General features: G+C 49.6%; 1 protein-coding gene across 1 annotated transcript in view; it reads right to left on the bottom strand.

The window, feature by feature from the left end:
* The window catches only part of ITPR3 (inositol 1,4,5-trisphosphate receptor type 3), a 91030-nt gene that overhangs the window by 25234 nt on the left and 47336 nt on the right, over positions 1-18460 (bottom strand). Inside the window, exons 8-24 of the mRNA XM_007939340.2 lie at positions 17132-17278; positions 16796-16891; positions 16081-16131; positions 15748-15890; positions 13323-13422; positions 13086-13246; positions 12297-12438; positions 10430-10591; positions 9704-9876; positions 9075-9194; positions 8486-8668; positions 5539-5790; positions 5292-5436; positions 4431-4572; positions 3540-3739; positions 2131-2260; positions 1466-1523 (exon numbers count right to left, since the gene is read on the bottom strand). Coding sequence (XP_007937531.1) covers positions 1466-1523; positions 2131-2260; positions 3540-3739; positions 4431-4572; positions 5292-5436; positions 5539-5790; positions 8486-8668; positions 9075-9194; positions 9704-9876; positions 10430-10591; positions 12297-12438; positions 13086-13246; positions 13323-13422; positions 15748-15890; positions 16081-16131; positions 16796-16891; positions 17132-17278 — 2405 coding nt within the window. The remainder of the gene's footprint in view (positions 1-1465; positions 1524-2130; positions 2261-3539; positions 3740-4430; positions 4573-5291; positions 5437-5538; positions 5791-8485; positions 8669-9074; positions 9195-9703; positions 9877-10429; positions 10592-12296; positions 12439-13085; positions 13247-13322; positions 13423-15747; positions 15891-16080; positions 16132-16795; positions 16892-17131; positions 17279-18460) is intronic.

Here is an 18460-nt window from a genome sequence, read left to right as displayed (position 1 = left end):
AAGGAGATGGGGGCCATTGGCCCTGCCACCTACTCAGCAAATGCATCACCCAGTGTGATAGTTTTCAAAACATTGATATTTTTCCTTCAAGTATTGCACCTTTTTTAAAAAATAAAAATTAAAAAAAATAATTATATATATATATATATATATATATATATATATATGTAAGACCAAATGAACAAGTTATTCTAATGAGGTTGGGGGCTGGGAGTTTAAGTCAATGGGAGAGACACAACTAGATCAGAAATAATGAGAATGTTGACACAATGTGAGGAATGTAACCAATGTCACTGATCTTTATGTCTAGAAACTGCTGAATAGGAGTGAATTTTGCTGTATCTTCACCAAAAATAAGAGAGTATTAATATGAAAAAAATAAAACACTGATGTTTTCTCACCAGCCTGTGAAAGGCCACTGCCCTGAGCTCCCCTCCCCCAGGAAGCCCCACATCCCCTGGGGCTCCCCAACTGAAACAGGGACTCTGAACATTGGGGCCCACAGACCACAAGAGGATTCAAGGATAGAAGTCAGGTCCATGGACCGTGATGGGGAAAACATCTTTATTTTCACCAACCTCTACCAACCAAAATGCAGCACTGCCTTCCAAGAGGAAGGCAAGAACCAAGCTGCAGTGCAGTGGTTATTAGTGGTCCCTGTGACTCTGTCACCAATAGAAAATACCAGTGTTTGCACACCACCTTAGAGTTGTTACAGAAATCGTGTTTATACTCATCATAACTTCGAGTCACAGTACTAATTAGACCCACTGCTGCAGCTGGTTATTTAATGTGTTAACAAAGAGGCGTGGGTATAAGTGTCACTTCAAGTCTGTTTTTATCAATATTTTGGTAATTATACTTCAGTGTCATTGGTTTCCTTTGTAACTTTATGTACTTTATTTTATGAATTTAAAAACATGACTCTGAGAAGGGGTCCATAGGCTGCACCAGACGCCAAGGACACAGCACAGAAATGGTTAAAAACCCTACCTCCAGGGTGGACTCTCCCTGCTCCAGACCCAGCCACTCTAGCTGTTCAATTCTCTGACCAGGACCCTAAGAGGCAGGGTCACCCTCTATAGAAGAGTCTTTATAACCCCAACACCTCTTTCCTGCTGTGAACCTGGGGGAAGTTCTTCCAGCTACCTGACTCAAGTCCTGCTGCACGCAAACAGAGATACAACTGCCCTGGGTGGAGGCAGAGGGATGACTAGGATGACACTGGGACCCAAGTGGCCCCTACATCACTGAGGTTGGGAAGGGAAGGGAGGGACAGAGCACAGAGGGGGACTCCCAGACCCAAGGCCTGGTGAGGTCTTCCGAGATTCAGAGGAAATGACCAGAGCAAGGGGCTATCCTCTACCCTAGGGAAACCCAAACCATCCCAAGAGGGGGTGTTTGTAGCCTGTGTTGGTATCACCCATTCAACCCCATACACCCTCCACCTCAACCCTGGCCTCACCCTACTCCAAACATGGCTTCCGCCTGCTCTCCAATGCGATCCAGGTTCATATTGGCGGCTGTGGGGATCAAGAGAGGGCAGATGGGGCGCAAGTGGTAGCTCCAAGCCCAGTAAAAGTGGGGAGCACAAGAGTGAAAAACCAGGGAGAAGCCCAATCCATCCTGATCCATGCCCTGGTAAGGGTGCAGCCCCTCTGCCCCTCCAAACCCTTCCACACCCCACCTCTGCCTCCCCCTTCCCAGAGGTGGAGGTGCAGAGTTTCTTGGATGGAAGTAACCAGGGCAGGGACCAGACAGTCCCCAGCTGCCCCTCCAGGGAGTGCCTGGGTGAGCTGAGCTTGGCTGAGGGTCAGGAGACCAGGTTCCTTCTGGTCTGGCTCAGCCTGACTGGTTGTGTGACCTTGGGCAAGTCCCCTGTTCCTCTCCGGGCCTCAGTTTCCCCATTTAGGAAATGGAGGGAATGATCCCTACTCTTCTCTCCCCTCAATGGGGCAATTAAATAAGACAGTGGAGAAGAGCAACCTCTGCAGAATGGAAAAAAGGGGCAGGGCTGGGGGCCAGCTCAAGGTGTCCCCTGGCTCCACCCCAGTATCCCTGGGCAAGCCTCTCTGGCCCCCTTTTGAGCATGAAGGGAGCTGAGGAGGTGAGGGAGGGATGGAGGCTCACTGGTGGAGTCAAAGGCAGGAGCTGTGCCATCAGCCCCACTGTCCTGCATAGGAAACACCTCCACAAACTCCTTCTTGAAGACAGACAGCAGGTAGGAGATGCGGTAATCCAGGCGGACATTGAGAATGAACTAGAGGGTGGGAAAAGGATATGTGAGGAGAATATTCTGAGGTAAGGATGCCATTCCTACTCTATGGAGGCCAGGAGACACCCCAGGTGAGCTCCGACCACTCTCGAAGGGGCTCTCAACACAAGTGTTCAGGATGCTCGGGATGTGATGACTATCAAGCCCTCTCTCCCCAAGGAGGTTCAGAGCACCCTCTCCCCAGCATCTCCTCTTAGATTGAGGCAGACAACCCCCTCCAGCCCATTCAGACCCTCTTTCCCAGAATGGATGCAGATAGCAAAGGGAACTAAGCTCCCTAGGTCAAAGGCCCACCGTTACCCTCCTGTCTGCTGTCAAAGACCCCAGGGTCTTTGGAGCAGGAGAAAAACCACTGTGGGGTGGCAGGTGAGGCACAGGGTTTGCAGATGCCCTTGAATGGAATCATCCTCATGGGCACAGAGCCTCTGACCATACTCTGGGACTCAGCCCTGGAACCTCAACCCTCAACCTCAAACAACCTCAACCAGAAGCCCCCTCCTCTGACTCCTCCAACCAGGCTCTGCCAGATTGGGTCCCCCATGGAGGTCACGCCCATTGATTAATGGCCACAAGGCAAAAGCAAGGATCCTTAGCCCTTCCCAGGACCCTACAAGCCCCTTCCCCAAGTGTTGTGGGGGGTCTCAGATGAGACCCAGAATAGGGATGACTGTGTCTACCTTGCCAGGAGTGGGTTCTTCAAAACCTTTGTGTGACTTGGCAAACCTATCCACACCTTTTACTTTGCTCATCTGTAATATGGGCAGATTGAGCTAAACTTCAATGAACATCAGAAATCACTTCACAGACTGTGGGCCCCATCCCCAAGGTTTCTGATTCAGTACTGCTTTGAATGTGTGTTGCTTTCCACAGTTCTGCCAATAATCCAGTCTCCCATATTAGGCTCTTGAAAGTTTCCTGATGCAAGAGATGGAATGGTGCAGTTGGCAGCCATCTTTGAGCAAGGCATCACTGCCAATTCCTCCTCAGGTCAAAATACAACATGCAAGAGATCTGGTTGCTATGCAATGGATATACTTGTTTACATTGTTGGCCACGACCGAATCATTTGGAACCTATTCAAAGCCCTGTTCTCAGGTGATGCTGATGTTGCTAAAACCACTGAGCCAGACACTTACCATTGTGGAGCAGAAACTACTATCCTCTATCACTGTAACTGAGGGGGGTTCACCTGCTCATCCCTATCCTTGATCCCATTACCTGCCCCCATTCCCAACACCTCCCACCTCAGTCCTGGCCCAGCCACCTGCAAGATTTCCAGGATCTTTAGCTTGGTCTCCATCACCACAATGTCTTCATTTTCCTCAAACTTGCTGCGATCCAGGGGCTCAGCAGCACCAGCGCCAGCAGGCAAGCTGGGGGCACCAAAGACAGACTGCTTGCGGCTCAGTACCATGGTGGACATCATGTGCCCCACACCCTGGATGGATCGCCGCACATTCTTGCCTGTGGAGCAAAAAGCAGAAGGGGGTTACAGAAGTGGCACAGCAGGGGAGGCAGAGCATTCATAATGTTTCTTGCTGTCAGCTGTGAGGTAAAATCATGCTAAGGAAGGGGCAGAGAAGGCTTCCTGGGGAAGGTGACCTTTAAGCCAAATCCAGGAAAAGAGTGGAAGGCTCAGGCAAAGATGAGTTGTGTGGGAAGATCAGTGAGAATTCCCATATGGGAAACCAAGAGAGCTGCTACAGAGCTTGGGGTGCTAGGGGGGCACTATGTGGGAAGCTAAAACCCAGGTGTCAGTCTCTTTGCGCTTTTGTTTAGATGAGTTTGCATAGCTCCAAGAGTGTCCCTGAGACAGGGCTGGGCTCCTCCCTCAGACAGACTGTGCCTTGCCTCCTCCCAGAAGAGGATGATGGGGCTGCCTCGCCTCTCCCTATGGTTCCATAAAGGCAGGCTCTGTGTCTCTCCTCCTCCCTCATTATCTCCCCTCAGGGTCAACCTGTTCTGAAAAGCAACTCTCCCAGGCGCCTGGTCTCCCATGCTTCTGGGCAAGGAGGGTTGGAGGGGGGTGGGGCCAAAGATATTCCCTTGCACCAGAGCCAGGAGGCTGGTGGAGTAAGAGGTTGAGCAGAGGGGACTTCTGGCTCTAGGAGGAGACCAAGGAAGGCTAGGGGTGGGTGGCCACGCCCCGCCTCACCGCCAGAGTCCTCGTAGGCCTGCAGCATGGACGGGGGACCCTGCACGCAGTCAATGATGCCAAGCAGCGTGCGCGTGAGCCGCAGCAGCTCGCTGAAACTGTAGAAGCCGAAGTAGATGAGATTGTGCGCCAGGCTGACCACCTATGGAGAAGGGGCGGGGCCGAAGTGAGCAGAGTGAACCCTAGGGAAGGGCGGGGTCAGGGCAAGAAAAGGCAGGGCTAAGGGGCCCTAAAGGAGCTCTGGTAGCATAGTGGCTAAGACACTTGCCTGCTAACCAGACGGCTGGCGGTTCAAACCCACCAGCCACTCCTCGGAAGGAAGGTTGGGCAATCCTACTTCCGTAGTGATAACTGCCTCGGAAACCCAAGGAGGGGTCGCTATGAGTCGGGGGCCGACTCGACGGCACATAACAACAACAACAACAACAACAAGGGGCCCTAAAGAGAGTGGGGCTGGGGGGAGGCAGGTCTTTGGAAAAGGCGGGGCCTCTGGGAGGGCGGGGCTGCTTGGATACAGGAGTCTGGGTCTCAGGTAAGGGCAGTCCAATGGAAGAAAGGAAGCTTGTCAGGGCCCGGCCCGCAGGAATAGGGAAGAAATAAATACAGGAAAGTATGGGAAGCCAGCTGGGCAGGTGTAAGGTCCAGTTCCTGCCAAGGATCTGTGACCTGGCCCTGGGCTGGTGGGGTGAGGGGAGGAGGGAAAGGGGGCCAATTCTCAGGATACCTCAGCCATCTATACGGTCCCCCTGTGCTGGCTGGGGCTTTGAGGGAAGTGGGGTCACAGGTGCAAATTGTGGCTCAGTGAGGGGCCAAGGCAGAGCCCCACTAACCATCAAGCCCCCGGGAGCTCCCTAACCCCACCTCATAGGTGAGCTTGTTCTTCTCCTCATTGGCAAAGGGCACGGCTTCGCTGACCACATTATTGAGGTAGTCCTCCACGAACTCCATGGTATTGGCAAACTTGTTCTTCTTGTCATCTCGGGAAGCGTTGAGGTTGGAATCATAGCTGAGAGTGGAAGCAGTGAAGCATGAAGGTCTCTGTAGTCCTCCCACCAACCAGCCTCTGCCCTGGCCACGATCCTGCCCACCCAGCTCCCACCCATCTCACTCCTTGATGGTGATGGCCGTGGGGATCTCAGTCCAGAGGCGGGCAAACTTGACCGGCGTGACCAGCTCCTGCGGATCACGGTCCACGTGCACGTGCAGCATCAGGTGGCAGAAGGAGGCACGTAGGTCAAAGGGCAGCATCTCATCTGCCATGCACAGGAAGATCAGGTCAACACCCAGCTGCTGGGAGATCTCATCAATGGCCAGATACTGCCGGTCCAGGCACATGCGAGCAAAGAGCTTCAGCTGATACCTGCAGGGTGGGGAGATGGTGAGGCAGAAGGGCTACTAGGACTCATCAGGGTTTGCTGAGGGCTGGGTGGAATGGCTAAGGGAGTTAGGCTAAACTGTGCACTAGCCACTGTGGTCTGATAGAGCCTGGTGAGATCCCTGAGACCATGTCCCCTAGCCACCCTTCAGGTCTGGAATTGAACTCACTCCTGTGGCTCCCAGCCAAACAAACAGACAGGCATATGGGATGAACAATTACATCAGGTAGATACACTCCTTGGAGTGATCAATCATGGGAGAACAGAAGGGCAGTCTTTGCACAGGGGAACACCTCAGGAGGCGGTAGTGCACAGAAGGGAAGGGCAAGAAATACAGGGAAGAGGCAACTATGGGGAGGAAGTGGGAGGAGAGCTGCTACACTGTGGGGAATTGCAGTCAATGTCATGAGACAAAATGTGAATGAACTGCTATATCGAAAATGAATTTGCTCTATAAACTTTCACCCAAGTCACAATAAAGATATAAATAAATTAATTTAATTAAATAAAAAAGAAGGGCTCAACTCTACGTGAGAGAGGGAAGAGGAGAAGCAGTCTACTAAGAAGGAAGGAGGATGGAGAAACAAGTGTTTTGCTATCAGCTGCTAACCTAAAGGCTGGCAGTTCAAACCCACCCAGCAGCTCTGCAGAAGGAAAGCCTGGTGATCCGATTCCATAAAGATTACCAGTACAACCAAGAAAACCCTATGGAATAGTTCTACTCTGAAAACATGGGGTTGCCATGAGTTGTAATCAACTTAACGGCAATGGGTTTGGGTTTGGGTTTCTTGCTGAGAAGCAATGACGCTTTTCTGGCTCAGCCAGGGCAGTTCTGTATGGAGCTGAGTGGAAAGAGGGATGGCTGAGAGACGAGAGATGACTAAGACAAAAATTCAGGGAGCAGGGACAAGAGAGAGGAAGAGAGAAGAGCCAGCCCAGGGTAGGGAGGGTGAGGGCCACACAGGGAGAGCAAGGGAAGTCCGGCAGCTGGTGAAGGTGAAAGCGACGTTGTTGTTTTGTTGTTGTTGTTACTTGCCATAGAGTCGGCCCCCGACTCCTAGCGACCCCTCCTTGGGTTTCCGAGGCAGTTATCACTACGGAAGTAGGATTGCCCAACCTTCCTTCCGAGGAGTGGCTGGTGGGTAAACCTGGCAAATTCAGGAAGCTTTCCTCAGCACCATGTGGTATAAGGCCCTGTAGCCATTGCCTGAGAGATCTACATTACCCACCCCAGACTCCAGAGCCAGACGCCCTGGGCTTAAATTGTGGCCCCACCACTTAAGACTGTATTACCTTGGTCAACTACTTTTTCCTCTCTGTGCCTGTTACCCCAACTTTACAATGAGGGTACTGATAGTACCTTCTCTATAGCATTGTTGGGAGGCTTCAATGAGTGCTTAGGAGAATGTCAGGTATATAATGAGAATTTAAGAATGTTATCTAATATTTTTATGTTTAAATATATGTATGTTTGGAGACAAGTTTGGGTTTCCTCTAAATCAGATTACTGTGCTGAGCCTGGCCCCAAGGCCACCCAGTGATGTTTGGGTTACACAGTTTTCCTTTACTTATCTTTTCCAGGATAACGGAGTGAAGGGCAGGATGCCTGTTTTGTTTTCATCATGATTTGTGTGAAAGTTTACAGAGCAAATTGGTTTCCCAATCAACGATACATACAGATTCTGTTTTGTGACATTTACTGCAATCCCCACAATGTCACAGCATACTTCTCATTTCTTCCCTGTGCCTATGCCTTCCCTTCATTCTTCCTTCTCATCCCCTCCCTACTTCCTAGCTCTATCCCTGGGCAAATGCTGTCCTCTTGATCTTATATGCTTGATTGTTCCAGTGAGTGCAGACCCTCCTGATATTACTGTTCACCCTATAGGTATATCATTTGGCTGCCAGTTGAATCACAGGGGTTCAGTTCAGTTCCTAGCTTGAAGGATGTCTAAGGGCCATATTCTCAGGGGTTCCACCAGTCTTCATCAGAACAGTGACCCTGGTCTTCTTTTTTTTAATGATTTTGAGTTTTATTCCACATTTTCCCACACTCTATCTGGAACTTCTTATTGTGATCCCTTTCAGAGTGGTCAGCCATGGTAGCTGGACACCATCTAGTTCTTCTGATCTCAGGGTCATGGAGGCTAGAGTTCATCTGCCCCATTAGTCCTTTGGACTAATTGTCTCCTACATCTTTGATCTTCTTCACTCTTTGCTCTGGACAGGGAGAGACCAAAGAAGGCTACTCACATGCTTTTAAGACCCCAGTTGCTACTCACCAAAGAAGGATGTAGATCATTGTCTTTGTGGACTATGTTATGCCAACTGAGCTTAGTGTCCCCCAAGACTATGGCCCTGAACCTAGCAACTCATTCCTTCAAGATGGTTGGTTATGACTAAGATGTATTCATAACTTTGTACCCTTTATGCACATATAAATATATAGGTAGAGATAACCTCCATATTCATGGATGTAGTCCCATTCGCCTTCCCATCCCTGTTCAGCTTGAGTGTCTATCTATGCAAGAGATGCCTGTTTTTGAAGAGGTGGGAGCCCCATGTAAAACTAGTGCACCTCATACCTGGCAGGGATTGGCCAAAAGCCTGCTGAGAAGGCCCATAGTGCACAGGAAGTAGTGGCAGGGGGAGGGCAAGGGGCTGGGGCTAGGCGGGGACCTGTAGTAGCTGAGCACATTCTCGTCGTGGGCATTCCCTGCCCGTGCCTCCTGGGCCAGCTGCCTCACACTCTTCTCATGGTGCTCATTATTCTTGTCAGTCCAAGTGAGCCACACTTCTTCCTCTGAGTATTCAATGCTCAGGTACTCGTGGGACTGCGCCATCTCCTTCACAGGTCGAAGTCTGTGGACCAACACCCCATTACACAGAGCCACAAGCCAGGGTCAGGACACCACTCCCAGACCCCTTCCCCAAGCAAGCCTACCCCCACACAGCTGAGTCATCTGAGTTTGGGTGCCAGCTCAGGCCCCTGTGCTGCCCTCCATGGGGTACCCTAACCATGTCTGGACCGCATGCAGACCATGAGCTTCTTGAAATCAAGCCCCTGAGCTCCTTCCCCTCTGTGCCCTCTTCCCCGCCCCACACAGTGCCAGGCACACAGCCAAGCACATAGCAGGCACTGGGTGCATATGTGCAGAGAACAAGGGTGCCAGCTCTAGCCTGAACCTCCAGATGAGACCTAAGCTCTAAGGCTGCAGAGGAGGTGATGGGTGGAGCTCTGGGTGTGGGGTGCTGGGCTGTGGCTCACTCGGTCTGAATGAGAATGTCACTGTTCTTGGGGTCCAACACACACTTGCAAATGAGCTCCTGTGTGACAGGGATGGCGATGTGGTTGGATACACACAGGTCAGAGAGGTAGTCCAGGAACCTAGGGTGGTAAAAGCAAGGACGGAGAGGGGTCAGAGTCTGGCCATGGTGGAGATGGAGCCTGCCTTCCCCCAACTGGTAGCACCACCCTCACTGGAACCAACTGACTATACCTACCCCTTCCTCTAAGTAGGATAGACTCATTTACCAGCTACCCAAGGAGGGACATCATTTGGGGATTGGGGAAGGATAAATAGGGGGCCCGAGGGGCCAGGGTAAAGAAGGCACAAAGGCAGAGGTGATATTCAGAAGATTCAACACTAATCAGTACAGGCCCTGACTTTGTACTGGGGAAGCATCTTGGGGGCCTCCTGCTGTATCAGGGGTCAGTCCTCTGTTGCTGGATTGAGCCAAGTTTGGAGGGGTCCTCAGGAAGGGCTGGGGAGGCTAGGAGCTCAGGGAGGCAGCAATTTACCAGCAGGTATAGAAGTATTTCAATATTTTCACAATCAGCACTGAGGCAGGAGGGAGGATGGAATGGGGGCCAGTAGGGAAAGGTGAGTCACCCACCTGGGCTCCCGGTTCTTGCGCACAAGGCTGACGAAGGTCTCCACCTCCGTCTTGGTGATGTGCTTCTCTAGGAGTTTGCGGTTGTTGTGCAGCAGGGCCGTGATGGTGTCCTCAGCCAGGATGTCATAGCCAATCTGGGACTGCATCATCCCAAACTGCTTGGCAATGTGCTCCTGGGGTAGATGGGCTAGGGTCACAGGGAGCCACAGCCGGCACACAGAGGGCCCAGCTCTGCTCCAGAACACTTAGTTAGGGCCCTGACACAGACAGAGGGGCCCAGATGCTGGAAAGGTGGTGGTATAGGAGAGAAAGCCAGTACCAAGCTGAACAGTAGCTTATAGTACAGTTTCCCCTAAAAGAATGAAACCTCCACAAGGGTAGGAACCTGGTCTGTCTGGCAGGGCTGGCTATCTAATTTGTGGGTGCAAAATTAAATAGTAGGACCCTAATTTAAAAACTAAGAATTTCAAGATAGTGAAAGGAGAGTTAGACCAAGTGTAGGGCCCCTTCTGAGCACTGGGCCAGGTTGCAGCTCATGGAGCCAACCCTACTGTCTGGTTCCCCACTGTATCCCCAGTGCCTAAAACTGTACCTGATACATAGTATGCGTGCCTCAGTAAATATTCACTGGGTGAATGAAAGGGTGAGTGAGTGAGTGAGTGCATGGATGATGGGGGCGCCCAGTCCAGGGAAGGCTCAAGCCCAGGCCAGCAGGAGGCAGCCCACCTGGTTCTTACGGTAGTCTTCCTGGGAATGCCGTAGCACCCGGTAGCAAAGCCGGAACATGTGCTGGTAGGGGGCGTTCTTCTGGTCTGACAGTTCTTCCAGCCGCACCAGGGGGCCCTCACCTCCCTTATCGCGGAAGGGTGCCTTCAGAATGCCAAAGATCTGGGGGAGCAGGGAGGGTGAGGAGGAATCCCACACACTTGACCAAATCTCTATCCCAAGAGCTCCGAGCCCCAAACTGGACCTCCCACAAAGCCACCACTGACGTTAACCCCAACTTGATTCTTCAGCTCACCCACCTTGGCCCTGATTCTGGCCTTAATTCTTCCTACTCCTAGCCAGAGCCTGCCCCTAGCTCATTTCTCCCCAACATGAATTCTAATCCCATCTCAGATTTAGGCCTTGTTCAGTGTCCAGGGGAAGAGCAGGGGATCACAACAGCTCAGGAATCTGAGGCTAGAGAAAAAAGCTAGGGCAAGTTGGTGTGGCCAGAGCTGAGAGACAAGACACAGGCCTCGCCTCATGAAAGAAAAAAATTAATGTAGTTACAAGTAAAAAAAAAAAAAAAAAAAAAGGCAGGGAGTGGTTTATTGTTCTGATAGAGTCTGGTGAGACCCCTGAAACTATGGCTCCTCGTTACCCTTCAGGTCTGAAATTGAACTCACTCCTGTGGCTTCCAGCTAAACAGGCATATGGGGTGAACAATTACATCAAGTAGATACACTCCTTAGAATGATCAATCATGGGAGAACAGAAGGAAAACAGTTCAGGGGACAGGAATGCATAGAAAAAGAAGGACACAAGGAAGAGGTAACTACAGGGAGCAAGTGGGAAGAGAGCTGTTACACTGTGGGGAACTGCAGTCAATGTCATGAAACAAAATGTGTATGAATGTGTATGGAAAATGAATTTGCTCTGTAAACTTTCACCCAAATCACAATTTGAAAAAAAAAAAAAAGGCAAGAAGTGAGTGGGTGTGAAAAACAGTTCTAGAACAGAGACCAAAGAGACCAAACAACTGAATGGAATGAGAAAACTTTGGTTGGATTCTGGCTCAAAACAAAACAAGCTTTAAAAAGACATTTTAGGAAAGTTAGGGAAATTTAATATGAAGTGGATACTATTGCTAAATTTCTGAGATTTGATAATGATATTGTGATTATGTAGGACAATGTCCTTATTCTTAAGAGATGCACACTGAAAAATTTAGGGGTACTTTCATGGTACCCACAACCTAGTTTGAAATGCATACATGGGGAAAAAAATTTTAAATAATATTATATATATATATATATATATATATGAAAAATTACATAAAGCCAAACTGGCAAAATGGTAACAAATGTTGAATTCAGGTGGTAGACATACAGTACTCACTGTACTCTTCTTTCAGTATTTTCTCAATGTTTAAAATTTTTCATAATAAAAATTTGAGAAAAAAATAGCTTAAATTTTTTTTTAAAGACACTCCTTCTAGACCAGGACATCCTAAGTTCAAATGCTGGCCCTGCTGTTTCCTTACTATGTGATTGCAGTCAAGTTATTGCAGCCACTATGTGTCTCAGTTTCCTCCCTAGTTAAACAGGGGTAATAATAGCTTCTCCAGGGCTGTGAGGATTAAACAAGTCCATACATAACAGTATTTAGCAATTCGGTCAGTGCTTGGCATGTGGTAAGGGCTTAATAAATAGTAATTTTTTAAAAAAATAAAGTGATGAGACAACCAGAGAAACTGCAGCTCAACTGGAGAGAGGAAAAGGCAAATGTGGATCTTAAAAAGTCACCTTGTTTCTCAGCCCTTTCCCTGGGATCTGCCAATGCAGGTCCATACCCTCTCCATGCACCACACATGTGTGGACATAGGCACCTGTTTAAGGATATTTTGCTCTCTCATCAGCTTCTGCCGTTCCCGGTTGGGCTTGGTGACCATGATATCCAGGACGTTCTGCCCATTGTTGGGGACGTCGCTGACAAAGAACACCAGGTCCTCCAGCAGCTGGATGACAAATCTGGGCAAAGAGACACCAGGGATGATGAGTCTGGGAACCTTCCCCAGGACCCATCCAGTAGGTATCTACAGGGGCAACCAGCCCTTCCCAAAACACAGCTTTCATTAAGTCACTCACTGACCCTGTTGCCCAAAGCACAAAGTCAACTGGGCTTCAACTATTCTTCCCAACTGTATCCTGACCTCCTTTCAGAACACACCCCACTCCATACCCACCCTGAATTCCAAAGTACCCACAAGACAAAGAATCTCAGAAATACTCCAATCTGGAAAGGAACAGCACAGCACAAGGCAGGATACTTGGTGGGGAGTGATCTGCATTTCCATCCTAATTCTTCCACTTATTAGCTGTGCCACTCTGGGCAAATCCCTCATCCTCTGGAAGCCTCATCATCAGTGAAACAGAGGTAATGATGGATGTCTCATAGGATTAGTTCTGGGAGCAGGGAAGCAGATGCCAGCTTCAGGGGCCCAGGGTCAGTCGGTGTCAGTCAGGAAATCACAGGGACCAGCCCCTACCTCAGCCCAGCCCCGACCTCAGCCCAGCCTGCCCCATCTTGTGCCTTATGACTCCTTCATTCATGAACTGCAGACCCAGGAGGGCAGGGCCTCTCAGACAAGCTCGGGAGCCCTGCCCCTGCTGCCCACCTGCGGTCATTCTGGCTGATGAAGCCCTCATTGAGCTTCTCCACAGCGTTGGCTAGCATGGAGCTGGCATCATTTGCAAAGTCCAGGTCACGAATCTCAGACACAGGCACTGACACGATGGCAAAGGCCTCCTTGTCCTCCTTGGTGGGGCAGGTGCCCAACTGCAGGGATGGGGGTCAGCAGGGCACCCAGGACAAGCTCCGCCCACCCTGCCCTCAACCCACCCAGCAGCCGCACCATGAGCCGGATGGGCCGCTCCTCCTCAATGTCGATGGGCACATTCGTACTCTGGATCCACGTGTTGGTGCAAAGGTGCCGCAGCCGGACGTATGAGTTCCTACAGGCAGAGCAGAGGGCAGGGGCTTGGGAGCACACTCCACAGTTACATCTTCCACCTCACTTGATGCCCTCACCGGCCATGAGGAGCCTGAGGTCACAGAAGAGCCACCAAAGCAAACACAATGCCCAAACCCAAGTCTAACCACTGTCCTTACATAGGCCTACATGCCTCATCACACTTTCAACATCCAAAATGCTCCCAAACCCAACATTTATCTGTAAACTTGGAACCAAAATTCATCTGGACAAATAAGGCTGTTTTAGACAATTTATCCTATTTACTGTCAAGATGTGTAAATTTCATAGCAGAAATATTCACATCTTTGATGATGAACTATACAGTTACCTTTCTAAATTGAAAAACAATCTGAATTCCAAAATGCACCTGGCCCCAAGAGTTTCAGGTAAAAAGGACTGTGGACCTATATTGATTCAATCAATTCTCCTAACAGCCTTGTTGATATGCAGACTTGATCATTCCACTTTATGGATGAGGAAGAGGAAGTAGATAGAGTCATTGAGTAACTTGGCTAAGGTCATACAGAAAGTAACTGCTACAGCCCCTATTCACCTCCAGAAAGTTTCTTGGGAGGTTCCGACAAGATGGCAGACTAGGCAGAAAGACTGCACAGACCTTCTTCAACAAAGAAAAGGGAAACCAATTAACACAGACACAGAAGATAATCCTGGACCCCTGAACCTTGAAGGGAAGGATATAAAAGTGGACTAAACCCCAACTAGCAGAATAATTTGTGTGAAAATACCAAAAAAGGAGACAGACGGAGCTGTGGTCTGGCAGCGATCCTGAGCGATCCTGATGGCACAGACAGCTTGGAGATTCCCGAGTGGTGGTAGGACCTAAGAATTAACCTAAAAATCAGCCCTGCTAGCCAGAGACTGCACGGAGGACTGTGCACGGTGGCTGGGGAATAAATGGAGAAGGTGAAGAGAAAGGTGGGCTAAGCTGTGGACTTTTGCCGGTCCGGAGGCCGCCGCCATTTTGAAGGTTTAAAAGCAGCTTGACTATTTTGGATATTTAAAAAGACAGCGCTCTCACAGATTCCTGGGGCTTAAGAACACATTCTGCTTTCCAGCAACCCCAAGGACACTCTGGACCCGCAAGACTGAAAAGGTACAACATTCCTCTTGTTACTCTTATACCCCACACCTGCTTGGTGAATGGAGGTGCGGCCATGCCCCACTTCCACCTACCTTCTGGGCCCACAGGAACTCTATCACAGTCTGTGTGTTCAGATGGAGCATGGGTGCCCTGCCCTGTCCTCCACCGATTGTTTTTTTTTTTTCTCTCTCTCTTTTTTTTATTTTTATTTTTACTTTTTCGCTTTCTTTTTTCTGGGGATTAGTTTGCTTGTATTTGTCTGTTTTAAAACAACTATTATTATTAATACTTTTGTCCTTTTTATTATTATTGTTAATCTTCCCCTCCCAGGTCCTAGTTTTCAGCATTTTTTCTTTTCCCTGTTCCTGGTTGGAATTTTTTTTTTTTTTTTTTAATTTAAGGTTTTTTGTTTTTTGGGTTTTTTTTCCCCCTTTTTTCTCATGGTTAACCCCGTTCCTTGTTTTTCTTTTTGCATATTTCCCTTTTTTTTTTTTCCTTCATTATTCTCCTTCTCTACTTTTTCTCTCTTAGTGCTCTATCCCCAGATATTGCAGGTTTTCTTGTTTTTTCTTCTTCTTTTTCTCTTTTTTCTATTTTTGGCTACTGTTCCTGTGTGATTACATGGTGTGTTTTTTGTCCATGTGCTTTTAGTTTTTTGATGGTTATCCAATTGTAATTTGTGTCTAACTGAGTGGGAGACAACAACAGTACTCATAAGACACAACTACACCCACACCTCCTACAACTTCACTTACTAAGCGAGAGCTACTACCTCCTTCTCCACCAATGGGCCAACGATAAAAAACCACCAAGAAGAGCCTGAATCACCCTTGGCTGCTCTTCACAAACAGTTAACAGAGATCTAAATACAGAAAGTTTCTCGATGTCAAGTTCTAGAATCTCAGGGTTGGCTCACAGGGACCTTAGAGGTAAGGGAGGCCAATGTTTAGAACCTGGTGCTACTACACTCTGTCATGCAGCTATGCCTGGATACCCAGGCCAAATAGGATCAATGGCTCTCAAGAGAAGGCATTTTGATAAAGCAGCAAGCCCAAGGCCCAGCCATGTGCAGAACCCACTGCCAGGCACACACAGTTAGTACTCAGTGGCAGTCAGCTGCCCTTAGGTCTCAGAGCTGGATCCCCAAGAGGTGGGACATGAGGGGATTCCCAAGGCCAAAAGACCTCAGGAAGACATACCCACCGGGGCACAAAGGAGTCAGTTTTCTGCAACGTGGTGGGGTCCAGCTCAAAGAGGGAAGCGATGTCATTCCCATGGGGCACAGCCACCAGGCGGTACTTGATCTTCTCCCCAGCATTCCTGCGGCCTACACGGCCCTGGGCCCCCTGAGGTGAAGACCTTAATTCAGGCAGGAGCATCCTTCTCCCAGACCCCCACAACCACCTAGGATCCCTGAGGATCCTTCTCCCTCCAGCCTACCTCTCAAGGTTTCATGGCCTCCCTGCCCCTGCTAGTCCCCAAGGTGGGCTCTTGGTCACTCTTCCCCAGGCTCCCAGCCCCTCCCTTGGTCCTCACCGTTCCGGCTGCTTTGGGATCCGCAGCATCACCTTTATAGCTGGGATTCTCCTAGACAAGACATGAGAGATAGAAAGGAGCTACTGGACACAAGCTATACCCACATGACCCCACTCCAAAACAAGGCCCACACAGGGCCTTGAGCTAGGTCAGGCAGCCCCCAACCTCCCACTCTACCCTCAAATCCCATCACTCCTGAGGGAGCCCCACCCTTTGCCCTTTATAACCATTCTCTGTGGGCCCACAAATGTACATACACATGTACACATCAATACACACATATACACACCAACACACATACTCCAACACACACACGTATATACACCAACACACACAAATATACACACACGAGTGCCCCAGTACACACAAGCCTGTGCCCATACAGACAGACGTGAATGTATAATGTACGTTCCACAAGGCTGAGAATTTTGTTCACTTTTGTATCTTGGTACCTAGAATAGTAACTGGCACATAGTAGGCCCACAGTAATATTTATTAGGTTTATTTACAATCAAGCATTTATTTGATAATATTTGCTAAATAAATGCATAAGTGCAAATAAGCTATGGTCCATATGTGGGACATGTACTTGTGTGTGCAGATATACGCACACATGTGTGTACAGCTGAGCCCCATGTGCACTGGAACTATGCAAGCTCACCTCTGCACACATAACTGCCTGCACTCCCAGAATACCCTCTGTCTCTCTCCTTACCTCAGCAGCCAGATAGTTGCCTGTGGCCAAGTGTTTGAAGCGGTACAGGCCATTCCAGTGGCCAGCTCCTCCACGGCAGGGGTCATGGTGGACCACCTGGAGAGAGGGATTGAAGTGAGGCAGGAAGGACAGACTGACCCAGCAGAAGGAGTTCAGGCTTACCCTGGAGATCTCAGGGTACGTGGGTGCCTGGACTATCCTGGACCCCTTGGTTCCCCAGGGACTCAGAGTAGAGATAGGGGTTGACCTCCACCTTCCAGGGTATTGGGGAAAGTGGGAGGGGTAGAGTTAGTACTGGAGAGAAGGCTAAGTGTTGGGTGAGGGCTGGGCTCTGACCTCCACCTCCCAGAGGGCATTGGAGCTTGTGGCTGAGGTGGCAGACTGCCGCAGCGTGGTTCGAAGAAACACCTGCAGCTTGCTCTTGTACTCGTCACACGTCAGGAACTTCTCCTGCTCCGCATGGAACAGCCGTACCACATCTCCCTGTAGGCAGAGGAATATGGGCTCAGGGCTGACATAGCCCCTCTCAGGGGCCTGCCCTGCCTGCCTCAGACGCAGAAAGGATGAGACTGGAGCTGGACCCCACCAGAGGGCAGCCAGAGCAGAGGCTGGTCCCTCAGCTTGTGCTCCACCCACAGCCCTCATCCCAGTCCCCAAATCCTAAACCTCCAGACAGCCTGGGTAGGACTCTTGTCCAGAGCCCTCCCTGAGTTCCCATGTTCAAAACCACTTTTGATCTCCTCCTCCCCCATCTGCCCTCTGGAAGCCCCACCTGACCTTTCAAGACCTGTCTGTCTCAAGTCACACTCACCATGAAGGCAGGAGGGATCTCACACTTCCCTGGCTTCCTAGGCCCACTCCTGGGGCCCTTTCTGCATCAGTACCCCATGCCTATTTCTTTTGCTCCCATAGCTGGAAGACAGAGGCCATGGCTGGTTCATCTTCATGGCTCCAGACACAGAGACCATGTTTGGATTCTGGCTCTGCATTTATTAACTGTGTGACCTTGGATAAGTCCCTGAAAATCTCTTAGCCTCAGTTGCTTCTATAAAATGGGAATACTATGACCTACTTATTACCTACTTGGGAGCTCTGGTGCCATATGCCTAAGGCATTTGACTGCTAACCAGAAGGCTGGCGGTTCAAACCCACCAGCCACTCCTCAGAAGGAATCTACTTTCGTAGAGATACTGCCTCAGAAACCCAAAGAAGGATCTCTATGAGTCAAATCAACTCAATGGCCATGAGCTTATGACCCACCTTGTAAAAACTGTGAGGTCTGTGATAACATGTATAAAGAGTAGTATTGCACACTTAACCACGTGCTCACCACTGTGCAGAGCACAGTATATGACTTTCTCACCCAGTCCTCACACTAGTCTTCTAGGGCATATACATCATTATCCCCATTTTGTGGGGGGAGAAGCTCTGCCACAGAGACAGTAAGTGCCTTGTCCAGGGTCATGTAGCTAATGGCAAAGGGGGATATGAATCCGTGCATCAGTTCCAGAGCCCACATGGTAATCGCTCCACTACACTTCTTCCCACAGTGAGGCTGTACTTAGCAGGATTGAAACACAAGGCTGTCACTGCCATTCTTACCACTAACAGCATTATCTGTCTTCCCCATCACCTGAACACAGTGCTGGACATAGAGTAAATAAT

This window comes from Orycteropus afer, unplaced genomic scaffold (assembly GCF_000298275.1).
Source record: "Orycteropus afer afer isolate SDZICR_OR568_19922 unplaced genomic scaffold, OryAfe1.0 scaffold00059, whole genome shotgun sequence".
NCBI lineage: Eukaryota > Metazoa > Chordata > Mammalia > Tubulidentata > Orycteropodidae > Orycteropus > Orycteropus afer.
This window is presented reverse-complemented; position numbering and strand designations above follow the sequence as displayed.